This window comes from Ornithodoros turicata, chromosome 1 (assembly GCF_037126465.1).
Source record: "Ornithodoros turicata isolate Travis chromosome 1, ASM3712646v1, whole genome shotgun sequence".
Lineage (NCBI taxonomy): Eukaryota > Metazoa > Arthropoda > Arachnida > Ixodida > Argasidae > Ornithodoros > Ornithodoros turicata.
Genome location: NC_088201.1, coordinates 189,014,192 through 189,028,781, shown reverse-complemented (window position 1 = coordinate 189,028,781; position 14,590 = coordinate 189,014,192). Strand labels below are relative to the sequence as shown.

At 49.3% G+C, this 14,590-nt stretch overlaps 1 protein-coding gene across 1 annotated transcript; it reads right to left on the bottom strand.

The window, feature by feature from the left end:
• Nucleotides 1-12,079: 12,079 nt before the first annotated feature.
• On the bottom strand, nt 12,080-12,811 carry LOC135392071 (uncharacterized). Its single transcript, XM_064622727.1, has one exon. It carries the CDS (start codon nt 12,809-12,811, stop codon nt 12,080-12,082), a length of 732 nt encoding a protein of 243 aa, XP_064478797.1.
• Nucleotides 12,812-14,590: the final 1,779 nt, after the last annotated feature.

The window sequence follows — 14,590 nt, the reverse complement described above, 5'->3', positions numbered from 1 at the left end:
AAAGGGTGGAAGTTCCTTACTGATCCACATCTGTGATGAACATCACAGTGCCTTCGCTGCCCTCAAAATCTGTAATTCCGAGCAGTCTGCAGAAGTCGAGCGCTTTGCTCACTGACGAGCTGAAGGTCTGAGCAGCCAGTCTAACCTTCATAATTTGGCGGCGGAACTCAACATGGTGCTCTAGTTAGCTTGTTGGCGGCACGAAGTCCTTCGGCTCTTGGGACTTCTGTAGCTTTTCAATGAAATCCCGCCTGATGGTCTGGGAATAGAGAAAATTTGTTCGACTTGTGTGTGCTGCATTGTACAGATATACAGATATTGTTAAATCTCACCCCATAGTAGCTACTGTGCAGCACTTTGTGGTCTCCCACTAGATTTCGAAGCAGCTTGAGCCATGGGCCGCATCGAAGACTAGATGGGCTCTCTTCTCGTTGTCACAGGGGTGTGGGAAATGCGTCTTGAAGTCCTCTGTGCTGTCGACATGTATTCGACACCCCAGGAGGCGTCCCATCATTACGTTTGACGACAAGCCGTCGCACACTACTGCTACAACCTCTAGACCGCAGCCGTTATTGTTGTTATGGCTTCTGTCAGGAGGTTTTTAAGCATTTCGCCCGATAGTCCTTCGTTGAGAAAGTACCCAAAGGGTATCTTCCATGGTGATGCCACACCACTACCAGGAACACAAGTGCATCATCCGCCAGTGGTGCGTCATCAGTTTCGTGTGGAGTGTGGGCCTCCCCGAAATCTACAAACCCAATGAGGCGTCCTGTGGCTTTGTCGACTTACATTTTTTTCTTATGCTCATCCCGTCGAGCATAATAGAACACAGCTTGTCCCTTCGCTCACTGTTCTGGTGTTTGGATTTCAGATGATCAAGCACCTCTTTAGTGAATCCCGGCCACACTCCTACGACCTTTGACCACTGACGAAGAGTGTCAACTGCTGGCATAGGAAACATTTTTGCCACATAGTTGTAGGCCCGGGGGGAATAGAAGTTTTGAATAGAATAGAAGCAGGATTTGCTGTATCTGATTTTGCACTTCGCGCAGCTAACCGGCATTTTCGGCTGTCTGCGAACATGGACGACGTACGGCGTACAGTACCAAGACGAAGGCGGGGAGGGGAAACCGAAACCATTCGTTTCTCATGCACACAAAAGTGACAGGAATGACAAAAAACAGGCAGATGATTATTGGCAAGCTCTTATTGCGTCTTTATTCTTGTAATGTACATGCCAAACACATCGCACACACCGTATGGAGCACGTCACACAATAAAAACGTCCGCCAAACTTAGCGGAGGGACACCCGAGAGGAAAGCAACAGACTCCATGCCAAAAGTATGGCGGCGGCTGTGGTAACACTTCTCCGGGGTAGTCCGACCCCCGTGGTGAAAGCAGTCCCGAGAACGCCCCGGAAACGCAGGTAAAATTCCGGCACGAGACCGTCCGAGCCAGGCGCACGGCCCGCGGAAAGGAAGCGAGCGCTGCTCGCAGCTCCCCGAGCGTGACGTCACCATCGGCAACATTCGGCTCCTCGCGCGGAGGGAGAAGGGGGAATCCCCTTGGGCTGGCTGCGTCTGCGGTGTAGAGGCGTCGGTAGAAGTCTGCGCATGCGTCGACCACAGCTGACGGCTCGTCGGCGATGTGGCCGGCGCGGTCGATGACACTGGTGATGGGGGTGGCCTCTTGGCCGAGGCGGCAGCGGAGTAACGTGCGCGAGCAAAAGGCTTCGCGCTCCCACTGTTCCGTGCGTTGCGAAGCTTCAAAGTGGTCCATTGCTGGCGTAGGAGAGTACAGCTTGGGACAAAAGTTTACGGAACACCGGGGTGTCGCATTTCTCCAATGGACCGACAACCTAGCAGCAAAAAGGAGTGGACATACATATTGAACGATGGATAGAATAGCCCGCCACCCGTTTCCTATTCGATCGCTTCGTGATAGCTAGCAGGAAAGCGCTCCGATGAAGAAATACGCAGGTGCCGTGTTCCGTAAACTTTTGTCCCAAGCTGTACGTAGCTTGGTGCGGAGCCTCTGGATGCCTTCGGGCATGCCCGGGCCACCAGACCTAGGCTTGGAGAGAAGCACAATCGCTTCACCGATGGCGATGATGTCTTTCGTGCTAGTTTTCGGCCCCCAGTGGTAACTAGAGCCACTAAATTTAGTGAAATCTTTAGTGAAATTTAGTGAAAAATTGAGCCGTGAAATCAGCCGTTACCACTAGAGCCACTAAATTTAGTGGCTCTAGTGGTAACGGCTGATTTCACGGCTCGTTTTAGTGCGTCCCACGATGATGGTACAGTGGCTAGATAGGGGCAGTGTGGTGACCGCGCATGCGAAAGGGGCTCCGCCGTGGAAGACGGTCGCTAGGTGGCGCCCATGCGAGGATCACTGCTGCTCAGCTGCTACGCCTCCCTTGCAGTGCACGGCAATTGCTCATTTGTAACACGTAATTTCGTTTTTGTTGCTCATAGTACACGTTCACATATATTCTCGATATCAGCAATGATAATGTCTCCGTGGTAAGTTAAGTAGGTTTACAGAAGCGGCAAATTCTCGGCAGCAACACCTTTCCGACTGTCGACTTTGAATCGCTGTGTTAAATTCGTCTTTCCTGGGCGCCGTGACTGTGCCTCTCAAAGATCGTGCCACTAATGAGCTGCATTTGAATGAATTTCAAGGCACAGTATATATCAACATAAGCAAAAAAGCATCCATTTATTGATTTATTGTCGTACAGCTTGCTCTAGACCCGGCCAAGTTTGGACATCTTGAGACGTTTTCTCCTTTCTTCTCTATTTCTGTTCAGGGACTTTACATAGAAATGGAGCCGTGTTAGAACATAAAATTTGATTATCCTGTTAGTCAGCTCTGTGTGGTGCACCTCACAGCCAACTTGTTACTGGGCTAGCCTGGAGTTGTGATGACACTTCCATGACTGCTTCACTGTGGATCTTGCACTTGCTCATGGCCATTGTAAAGGAGTTTTCTATTGTTTCAATCAGGTTATAAAGCTGATCTGAAGCATACAGAAGACCCCCATGATCAAAATGCTTTACATACATATCAGCACCATCAGTCCTGTCCTGTTTGGCCAACAGCAGGTCAGCACAGCGTTCGCACTGATGTGCTGACATACATTTGCGAGCAGCATAGCCTGCAACATACATTATAAGCTGAGCGTCACTTCGTTCCACTATCATCTCGTCATGTCTTGGTGACTCACACAGTCCATCCAGAACTTCTCGAGCTTCTTCAAGATTGCCGATATCTAGGGCAGCGTCAAGCCTCTGCTGCTTTAATGCACTACTGTCGCCTGAGGACACATCTAGCAATGCACTAATGGTTTCGGCTGGGGAATTCCCTGTGGTGGGTGGCCTTGCCAAGTTGTAGAAGCTCAGGCAGTTGATGGAAATCAGAAACTGTGACGGTGTTGGGTGCACATTGCATCCTGATGACTGCCTTACGATACCGAATATGTTCTCAAGGCGGTCCTGGCTCACAGCAGATGTCATTAGTACTTAAAGCCGAGCTTGATTCGTCACATATTCCAGGAGTGAAATAGTGCTACAGATCGTGACCTGCAAGCCACACCATGTGCTTTCACTTAGAAATCCACCTCCATTCTTGGCTGCAAAGTTCAAAGACTTCAGGAACTCAACTTTTGTCGAGTCCAGTCGTAGAGCCTTTCAAGGTTCTCGCGAAGTCATGATCTCAGTGAGCTGTCTCATACGATCTATGAAGGTTTCTGTGCCTTTCAGTGGTCCATATTGCTGTTCAACGACATCCTTGTACAAGTGAAGGCCACGTAGCACCCCCCCTGAAAAGATGAAAAGCAAGGTTGACCTTCATCTTCTCAAAGTTGTTCGGGCGGAGGTGCGAATGGGTGATCCGGGGCATGGCCTTCAAACAAATGGCGCGGTTGTCCTCCTTCCATGCAGCTTCCACATGCTCTATGAAGACCTGCATTTACAGACAGTTCGTTAGGAAACTTTGGAAGACATTGATAGCATACTGAGCAACTGCGCAAGAAATGAGTACGTACCCGCCTTCAGGAGTGCAGAACCCAGCTTTCACCAGCATGTTCCTCACACATTTTATCAGGTGAGGGAAGTCAGAGATGAATTGAAGACTTCTTTCAGCCGACACTGGATGCTGCACCTTGCACTTGACACCCCCGGCTTGATACCAACTCCAAAAGATTTCCACATTTGTCTGTTCCATGCTGCTCCGTCCGATGTGATAAAGTCCACATGGAGTCCTGCTTCCTCACACAGTATCACTGCCTCAAGCACAATCTTGGCAAGCAGGTCTGCTTTTACATTGTTTCGTGAAGCAAACACACCAATTCCTGCGTCCATGAACCTGCTAGTGGCTGAAACAGTACAACCAGGCCGTGGTCGCACAGTTCATTTTTCTGGTCTGGTGGCGTAAATTCACCCATGTCAACAAATCCCTGGATATGGCCAAACGACTGCACAGTCAGGTGCTCCGACAGCTTTAACTCATCGATGACAAGGCCGCCATGCCTCTGGAAGGTGTCCATTGTCTTCGTTTTCACAGGCAGGGCATTGAACATCGTTTTGTTGAATCCAAAGCCACTGCTGTATGCTTTCAGGTACTTGTGCAGGCATGACCTGCTGGGTAGCACTAGTATTTTTTGGCTACGGATGTGGTTGTATAGCTTTGGACTTCTCATGCGCATCATTATACATTCAAGAATCCACTCGTTTTCGTACACCATGCCACGAGTAGATTTCCTCTTCGCGGCTTTGAAACAATGAATGACACTTAGTTGTTGTTTCACAGGAAGCATCTTCACCCTGTCCAAGACAAGCTTTTCAGGTACACTGGCAGTTGCTTCTTTTCATAGCACGAACCTCATGCTTTAGGGATGCAACTTTTGCTTTTAGTCGTCGCACCTTCTTGAAACTGTTTCGTAGCTTGCTTGCTGCCGTGGGAACTTTTTGCAGCGCCCTATGCTTTTTCTTGGACTTCTGAGTCAATAAAAGCTTTCTGAGATATTTACAGCAAAGGCAGTGGGCCTTGGTATTTTGTGCTCTTCCTTTGCACTTTTTGCTGAACACAATGCCGTCCTGAACTGTTGCGCCCTTGCAAGCTTCAACTTGGAGAGGCAGGAAATCTTCTCTCCTACCTGACCCCATGCATTCACTAATACCGTTTACAGTTCCCAGGTATTCTTCTGCTTCCTTGTGACCTGCTATCGACACGTCTGCAATTTTCACGTTTTTCAAGTAGGCTGTTCCTGTGATCTGTCCAGTTTCACGACTCTTTGAAAATAGCACGACTTTCTGCAGTGTCATAACATGACTTGAAGGTTACACAGTGCATAAGCAATGATGTGTGGATAGTCCTCAAATCGATACGGGGGACTAATACATGTTGGGCACAACCAGTTTTCCGAATCGATCAATGAAGTCGCTGACGCCACACGCATCTGATGGATCGTCCAGAAGTGGCGGGACCTCTGGAACCTCATTGATATCACTAGTCACAGAGAAATCAGTGGCTGTGCTACTTCGTATCAGTAGTAGTCTTTTCTTTGGTGCAGGTTTCGTGAGATACTTGGGAAGATTCGGAAATACAGTTGGCAGTGCGTCATCCGTTAGTTTCGGTTTGTCACGCGAGATGGTGACAACCTCGTTGTTTATAATGTCGTGAAATGACGAACTACATACTGACTGTCGAAGTGCAGTTCGCAAATCGCAGAGTTGGTTGAAGCTCAACGTCACCACGTGGCACAGCGCGTTTCCACTTGTCGAACATTGCCGGATCCTCGGGTACGCTGAACAGGCTGCGCTTTTCCTTGCATGATCTGTAGCCGCTGTTGCAACCAGGAAGGAAACAGTGATTATCCCGCCTGCGTGATGACGGTGGAGTATTCTCTTTGTCCCATGTTCGTTTACGTTTCATCTCGAGCACTGCTGCCGAAACTTACGAAGTTGCAGGGATACTGTGCTCAGCGCCCCCTGGGCATGACGTCACTGTCTTCCAAGGCGTGGACCGCCGCTCCAACGGGAGTTGCGAGCCGGTCACCACACTGCCCTTATCTAGCCACTGTAATGATGGGGTGAGCGGCCCCTGTAAAAAGGGCCACATGGCTTGTTCGATTTTCGCGCGTGCGTATTTCTCGTCCAGAAGCTTCGGATTGAGCCTCCAACATCCCATGCCCTGTGGTCTGCGAAGTGCACCACCCAAAGATAGCACCAACATGGAGTGGTCACTGTGGGCTCACTGTTGGGCGTCAATGCGTGCCTGATTCACTGGGATGTTGCGTGAGATGTAAAAGCGGTCGATGCGCGTAGCCGCACCCCTGCCACTCCACGTAAAACCTGGCGAAGCGGGGTGCAGTGTCCGCCACACAGTGGGGTATGAGAAGTGGGGTATGAGAATAATGCCACCCCCTGCCTCCCGGCAAAGCCGAGACTCCAATACGATTTGGTACCGTGGCGTTTATCGAATAGCCGCATTTGGCGTGGAGAGCTAAAAAGGTTTCCTGAACACAAATGATGTGAGTATGTAAGGCGCGCGCCTCATTTAAAATTTCGAGCTGTTTGGCCCTTACGTTAAAAGAAACAATATTTAAACTACCGGCCATAAAAAGAAAAGCGGGACAGTGAAAATCATATTGGAGTACAGCAGGGGCTAGATTTTATTCGCGCGAAGAGCAGGTTTCAGTATCTGAACCCGGACGGCGCTTGATTCTAACGCGCCTGCGCTTCCGCGACGACTTCGTGTTGAGTGACTGCGCTGCTTCCTGGGCAGAAGCGGGAGGCTCGACCACGGTGGGTGCAGCGTCCTCTGTTTCCTTGGCGACGACGGCTTCCACAGCTGCGGGGGCAGGCGGCTCCGGCTCCACCGTAGCTTTCTCGGCGCTCACAGGGGCGGGAGCAGGTGGCTCCACCGCATTCTCCTCGGCGGACACGGCAGCTGACGCATCGAGTGAGAGAAGCACGGGGAAGTCCTCAGCGCTGGTACCGCTTGGCAGGGCGGCGGGTTCCACGGCGCTTTGGGTCTCCTCTGGCGTCTTCTCACGGGTAGGATCCACGGGGGCGGACAATTCGTCCAACTCAGGGGCTACACAGGGTTGGGGGATTGCTCCTCCTCCTCCACGGGCAGATCGGGAACGGCCGCACGCGCGTAGCCTGCTACCGACGCAAATGTGCGCCGACGGCACTGACTAACTGCGTGGTCCGCCCCACAGCGCAGGCAGGCAGCGGAACACACCCCATCGAACGCACTTCACGGTCGCACATTGGACCGCTATGTGACCCTCCAACGAGCAGCGCCTACAAAAGCGACGCACGGCCGTGATTGATGATTGATTGGTTATTTAAACACGGTCCATTGCACGATGTGCAACAAGTTCGGCACAGGCTTGGCCATATCCATGACAACACGGAGATGGCCCGTGCGCCATCTGAACCTCTTGTGGATGACCTCGGTCACCTCGTGAACAGTGCCAAATCCCGTGAGGAAGTTGCGCACATGTCCTCGAGGCGAGGTCCAGTGGGATGTACATGATCAATACTTCCTTCATCCGGGACCCCATGAAGTGGAGCTTCACTTCCTTGCCCTTTATTGATAACAGGGGTCCTCCAGGATTTTTGTCACTCATGACGCCTATGAACAGGAACACGGCGAAGTGAAATGAGTGGAAGCGATATGACGTAGAGCCATAGAGCGACTGGTCAAAGCTTGACGTCCCGCCTACTTCATGGAGCTGCCACCCCTTGGCACCACGGTCAGCAGGGGCCTCAAAAATGGGATATTTCGAAAACTCTGTGGCATAAAAAAATTAGAGGATGTGGGAGGTGGGACTTTGCGTACGACGTGCATGGAGGGAGGCGTACAGACCCTGCCAAAGACGAAGTTATATCCGTGTGGTTTCTCAACCCCTTTAGTGCAGCAACAACCTCTTTAATACTGAAGTGCATGCGCTGGCCATTGAATGGGGTGTCGCAGCCAACTGTTTGCGGGAACTGCTTTTCGTGGAAACGTCGGGCCTCATTGGCCATGCCTGCGGCTGCTTCCAGCCTGTCTCCCTCATATGATATCGGGGAGCTCATTATCCCCGTCGCCCGCCCTGCTGCTTTTGCAAGCAGCTGTCGGGAGCACGGACACCTCCAGTTCCAAATCGTCGCGCGCAAGGTGGTACCGAGGCCCTTTCCAGCGATCCTCCCAGAGCAGCCGGAAATGTTCATTCGGCTGTGCATTACTCACTCCGGCCTGTGACGACTCTCCTCTTTCGAGGGCTAGGGGATGCCTCTGCAGGCACTCCATTTCTTGCCTTTTCGTTGCTGCCTTTTCCCGCCCCCATCTCTGGAGGCACTTTTAATTTTTCTAGTAGTGGGCGAAACAAGAAAAGATCTTGCTCACTTTCGATAAGTGGGGTTTGAACATTCCAGACTTGCGCATCTTTGTTTTTGCCCACCAGGCAATCCATGACTGACTCCCCACACGGGCACAACACATCCATGTGTGTCATCCCCGTCTTTGTCCTTTTTAGCGTTTTCTTCATGGCGTCATATTAGGACTATTTTGCAAGATTCACCAATTAACCAGTGTGCGATAACGCATATGTGCTATTGACAGCGACTCGCATCTTGTGAGCTTTGTGCACTTCATCAACCTTCGTCTAACACCAATGAAAATATTTCAGCATTTATTTTGTGCAAGCGTGCAATAATAAGGAGCAGTAAAATAAGCTGCTGTACTGTCGAAATGAGTTTTCCAAGCTTTTTTAGATGCTGTGTTTTTTTTTTTTCTTCATGTCTCCTGTGCTTGCACAGCTGTCTCATTCACATTGCTATGTAATTGTTGATTAAACAAACCATCATCTCCTCTCTGTGATCATCACGTGGAAATGAAAACTTTGCGCTCTCGAGCATGTTGTCCACTGCATCACACGCATTCCTGCAAGTAGCATGTTCCTGAAATTCTGCCTCAGCTGCTTCGAATAAGTGTTCCTACTGTGGTGAAGAAGGCCACCCCTTGTCTTGCAGTCTACAAGAGCACTGTCGGGTAGCACCTGTGCTTCTGCTTCGGATGTGAGGCTCTGACGACACGTTGTGCATTCTGTCATCCCAAGTGGCTTCCGGCACATGAAGCCGGCGAGGTAGTAAACGACACAGTCGACAAGTTCGTCTTTGTAGAAATTAAATGCCTCCTTTGAGTACTTAGGACCGTACACACTTAGAGCAACTAAGTCCTCTCCATTAGCTTTCATGACTACTTTAATAATTCTTCCCTCTGTATCTCTTTCCCATTTTACCTTAATATTTTTTACTGTACACGACGATAATGCCTACGCCTCTAGAATTGCGTGTTCCAAAATTCCAGTAGGATTTTACTGCGATTTTTTCCAAGTTCACAATTTATTCTTGTTTGAAGAGGTGACTTTCTTGTATGAATATAATTGAAACTCCGAAGAATTGCGCCAAACCAATAATTTCGTGGGCGATTATTTTCTTTCCGGCCATTCCGGTGTCACAAGGCAGACGACATCCATTAGGGCGATATAGTCAGTATCTGGAAACAAATAACGTTGCTAATGCAGTCTGTTGAACGCTAACACAAACACCTTATCCATGCCTTTCCGTTGCCAGTGTCAACACGAACGCTGTCAACCCCTGATGCTGCCACACAAACTGTCCCTGACTGAAACACGCATGATCTGCGACACTCATGACGGCTTAGTGCGCGATTGATCATGCAGTGTGAAAATAACTTCCAAGCTTACCTGCGTTCGTTAGGATAGTGAAGATTCAGCGGTGGTCAGTCTGAAGCGTTTGCTATTCATGCTCAAGTGTTACGCGCGTCCCAAACTGGGTGATCACCTTTTGCGCGTGCCTACATGCATGTGAAATTAGTTCGCGTTCTTAACAAATGTCAGCGACGTGCCCAGAGTCAGCCTTCATCATCATAATAGCGCATCGCACAAGCAGCAAACATTTTCTTGACGCTTAAATACCAAATGTTAACATCCCACAAAACGAAAATGAAGTGAAGTAAGTTGCGTCTCACCGCTACGTCCGAGACGCTCTGCTACCTCTCCATACACCTTTTCTTTTAGCTCCTTCTGGTGATAGCAGGACGCTGAACGTTCCAGAGTAACGTCTTTGTCTCCATTGTAGATATCAAAGTTTTCTCATCTTCCGTTGTGAACTCCATAGCTGAGGGCAACACGACGCTTGCAGCGAAACAGCGAAACCTTTCCAAAAGACAATGGTTTTCGCGAACAGAACACACCTCTGTTGCCTCCGTCAGAGGCGCTGAATGTTTAAAAAATAATCGCAACAACCACAACATAGATTTTTCATAAAATATTATCCGTTCGCGCAGTGGATGCCGTATGTCGGTCATCGTATTTTTGAGCAACGATCAAACTGCTGATGACACGTCGTCAGACACTGTCTGCCTGCCAATTTTGTCATCGAAATCTGTCACACTGAAGCGACGTTTTGTCGACTTGCGTCTACCGCTGTTGGTCGGCGCATTGTGACAGGTGTGCTTGGCAATACAACGTATGGTGGCAATGTCTGTCTTCCGTGGGTGTCGGCGGCGTGTCAGTGTCGGCGTCGTGTCTGTTCAGTGTGACAGCACCTTTACGGAACACGCTATACCCAGATCGTAACTAACTGTAATTAAGTAACTGTACTAAGAGCCACCCAATTCTGGAGGAGCAGGTGATGTTCTTGAAAGGAAAAAATGAAAGAGAATGGCAGACATGTATTGCAGGTAACACATATGCGTACACTGAACCACGCACACTTGTGAGCATATTGCTAACTGATACACTTGCATACATTATGAACTCGTATACCTATTGTAATATATACCTGTAATGGGGGTATACCTATAGTAATGAGAAGATATTTTAGTCCACCAGGCTCCGTACCACCTCAAGGGTATCGCAGGGCAGTGGTGGGTGATCGAGAAGAAGGAGAGAGATAGGATAGAAAAAGTGGGAGAGGGGGTTCCACTATCAGCACGACCAGTGCCTTGGGCCCGGGCTCGACTTGTTCAGCGGTGATTTTTTTGTTTTACTGAGAAGTAGGTACAGGTCACTTTGGGAGTGGATACGTAGGGCACAATGGCCGTGTGAAGATACAATCAGTAGAAAACATTGAAAGTATAAAAAGTACATGAAAAAGGCAATGATTACGGTGAGTATAAAAAGTGAATCTACAATGAGTAGAACGCAATGGAAGTATAAGAAGGTATATAAAAATGCAGTGATTAGAATGGCTACACGGTGGGTACAAAAAGGTGAATATGCCAAACTGGATGCAAAAAATACAAGTGGATACAATGAATAGAATGACTACGCAGTGAGTACAGTGAGCTGAATATACAAAAAAGGAATTGCAAAAGGAATACACAAGGAATTAGTCTTTTGACAGCAGTCTAAAGGTCGCACATCATCACCATCACCGTTTTGTTCGTCATCCAACCATCATTGTTGGGTTGCACATCATCACCTCACCGTTGTGTTCTTCTTTGCACTATTACTGCCACTGCACTATGCTTGTGTAGGGTCGCCGTTGGGGCGTCCCCAACATCCACACTTTTTTGGTTGTGGGTCCTGTAATTTCCTTGTTGCTTCTGGTCTTCCCTGCTTCACTGCGTTGTTTCGTGGTTGCCGCAGAGTCGACTCCCAGTTGTGTCTGTTGTTTTCTTGGTGGGTTTCAGGCTTCAGTGTCGTAGTTGTCTCTGTTTCGGTTTCGGAGTGGCTTATCGGTTTCGGAGTCATAGTCGGGGTCCGGTCGTCGAGCTTCTCACGGGGTCGTCCGGTGTGGTTACCGCCGCGTTGGTCGGTCTGGTCGGCCTCTCGGTTCCAGCAGTGAGGGGGCCGAGGGGTTGGTGTTTTATGGTTTCTCTGAGCTTGTTCTGCTCCGGGGTCGGATTGCGTGGTAATGTTGAGTGTCTCTGAACGTGTCCGGATTGGGGGGGGGGGTCGAGTACTTTGTCCCGTTCGCCCAGGTAGCTGGGTTTTTTGTGCGGGCCAAAGACACGTCATCTCAGTGAATTATTACGTGGGTGTTGCTTGGTGGTTTATCGGTTTGTCGGTGATGGGTTGATGTTGGTGGAGATGTGTTCTGCCATCTCTCGGACGAGGTCCAGGCCGGAGGGGCACTGTAAGATGTTGTGTAGGTTATCGGGGGTAATTTGGGTGTTGATGGCGCGCGCCATTTTGTTTGTGAAGGGCAGGGTTTCTGTGCATTGGGTTAGGTAGTGTAGGACGTCCGCATTTGGATCGCCGCATTTACATTTTCGTGTGTGATCGATGTTGCGTTTCTTAAAGTATGCTGGGAAATTGCCGTGCCTGGTAAGCATCTGGCTTAGGAAGTAGGAAGGGGAAAAATGAGGTGGGCATATTGAATTCGTGGGAGCCATTTTTTGATAACGCGGTCTTGGTTTTCGGTTTCCCAGCTTTGTTGCCATGTTTCCATGTTTTTGTTCCCTCCAGAGCAGTTTGCTGAGGTACCGTTTACTGTAGGGAACATGGACTTTTGTTTGTAGTGTGCGGGCCTTGTTTGCTAGTTTGTCAGCGATTTCATTCCCGGTAATGCCCGTGTGGGCGGGGACGTGTGCGAAATGTGTGGATTGGGTGTGTGCAGTTTGTAAGGTGTGGATTTTGAATTTCAGTTGCTTGATTCGTGGATTGTTGTGGTAGGGGTTATCGAGGGCTTGTAGCACAGATAGGCTGTCAGAGTACAGGGTGATGTCTCCTTGTGGCTGATTTATGATAATGCTGTCAATGGCCCTGTCGATGGCGAGAATCATCGCGTCGGAGATGCTACAGTTTTCTGTTAGGCGGAACTTCTAGGAGCGTATGTGTTCATCCTGCTTAAAAACACAAAAGGCTGCTCTCACTTGCTGTTCTTGTTTTGACCCATCTGTGAAGATGGTAATGTTGTTGTAGGTGGTTTTATGGGGTCTGGTGAATGGAATAGAGATGAGTAGGGCGGGGTGGGTGACCTCCTTTCCCTCAGGGAATTCCATATCACAGGGCGAGAGGGTGTTTTCGTTGATTTGGATGATGTTTTTCTTTTGGAGTAGTTGGAAGCTTTTACACTCCATGGTAGTCTGGACGGCGATGGGCAAGGTGTTGCATAGTGCTGGGAGGGCTTCGTTCGGGGTAGTCCGGTATGCTTTCGCAGTTTTAGTAGAGGGATGCGTTGAATTGCCTGGAGCCGTCGTTGTAGGTGTGGGTGTCCACCACGCGGGGGCTCCATAAAGGATGGTTCTCTCTATGATGGTTTTGTAGTAAAATTTAAAGAGGTTGGGGCGGTCCCGTGGGGGGTGGAGTTGATTTGGGAGAGTTGGATTGTTGTTGTGGTAACTTTGCCACGTATGTCTTCCAGGTGTGGTAGGAATGTGAGTTTGTGGTCATAGCGGACTCCAAGTATTTTCATTTCTTTGACATTTTTTAGGTTTTGCCTGGCTGAAGATGGGAAGACGTTTTGAGATAGAGTTGCCATGTTCGATAGTGAGACATTGTGATTTTTTAATGTTAAATTTAAGGTCGTGTGCAGTGGCCCATAGATTGACCTCTTCTTGGAAGGGGTTGCCCACTTCCTCTATTTCCCAGCGGTTTTGCCGTTAATGGCCATTATTAGGTCATCTGCATATGCATATATTGTGCATTTTCTGTGTGGGGTTGTGTTCAAAATGGAGTTGACCACCACGTTCCATAGTAGGGGCTGAGAGGGGAGCCCTGGGGGCATCCCCTGTGGCTCTCTTTTACTATGTAGGTGGTGTTGGATGTCATGATATGGGTTTATTTGCAAGAAAGTTGGAGATAAGTAGTTTAAGGTTGTGAGGTGCGTCTATTTTGGTAAGTGCTTGTCGTATTTGGTGGTGTTCTAGTGCGTTGAAAGCGCCTTGAACATCTAGGGTAATGAGTGTGGTGTGTTGTACCTTTTGCCGTGCTTCCCGTATGTTGTAAGTTATGTCATGTAGCATCATGGTGGTGGATTTTCCGCCTACAAATCCGTATTGCTGTGGATGTAGGCGTTGTTGTGCTGGACATAGTAGTAGAGTCGTTGGTAGATAATTCTTTCGTAGATTCTTGCTAAGATGGGAAGGATGGTGATTGGCCGGTATGAGGTAGGGTCGGTAGGATTTTTTCCATTTTTCAGGAGCCATTTGATGCGCCCTTTTTTCCTGTCAAGTGGGTATATGCCCCTGCAGAGGCAGGTGTCCATTAGTAGGAGTATAAAGTTTGGGTGGTGCGTAATTAGGCAGGTGGCAATTTCATGGGTGATACCGTCGTGTCCGGTGGCGGTATTGGTCTTGGTCTGGCAGAGGGCTTCTTTGAGTTCGTGTAGTGTGATGTCGTGACCTGGGGGGTGAGTTGTGTGTTGTGGCGTCAGTGTTGGGTTGTTTTCCACTTCTGGTCCATTAGAGGTGGGAGGGAGGGGGGAGGGGATATGGTGTTGGAGGGTATGAGGGGGTTGGGTGGGGGGTCACCGAAGATGGTACTGTGTAGAAGTTCAAGGGTCTTCCTTACGGATGTTGTGGGTGTCCCGGTTTTGTTGATGAGTGCATTAATGTTAGGTG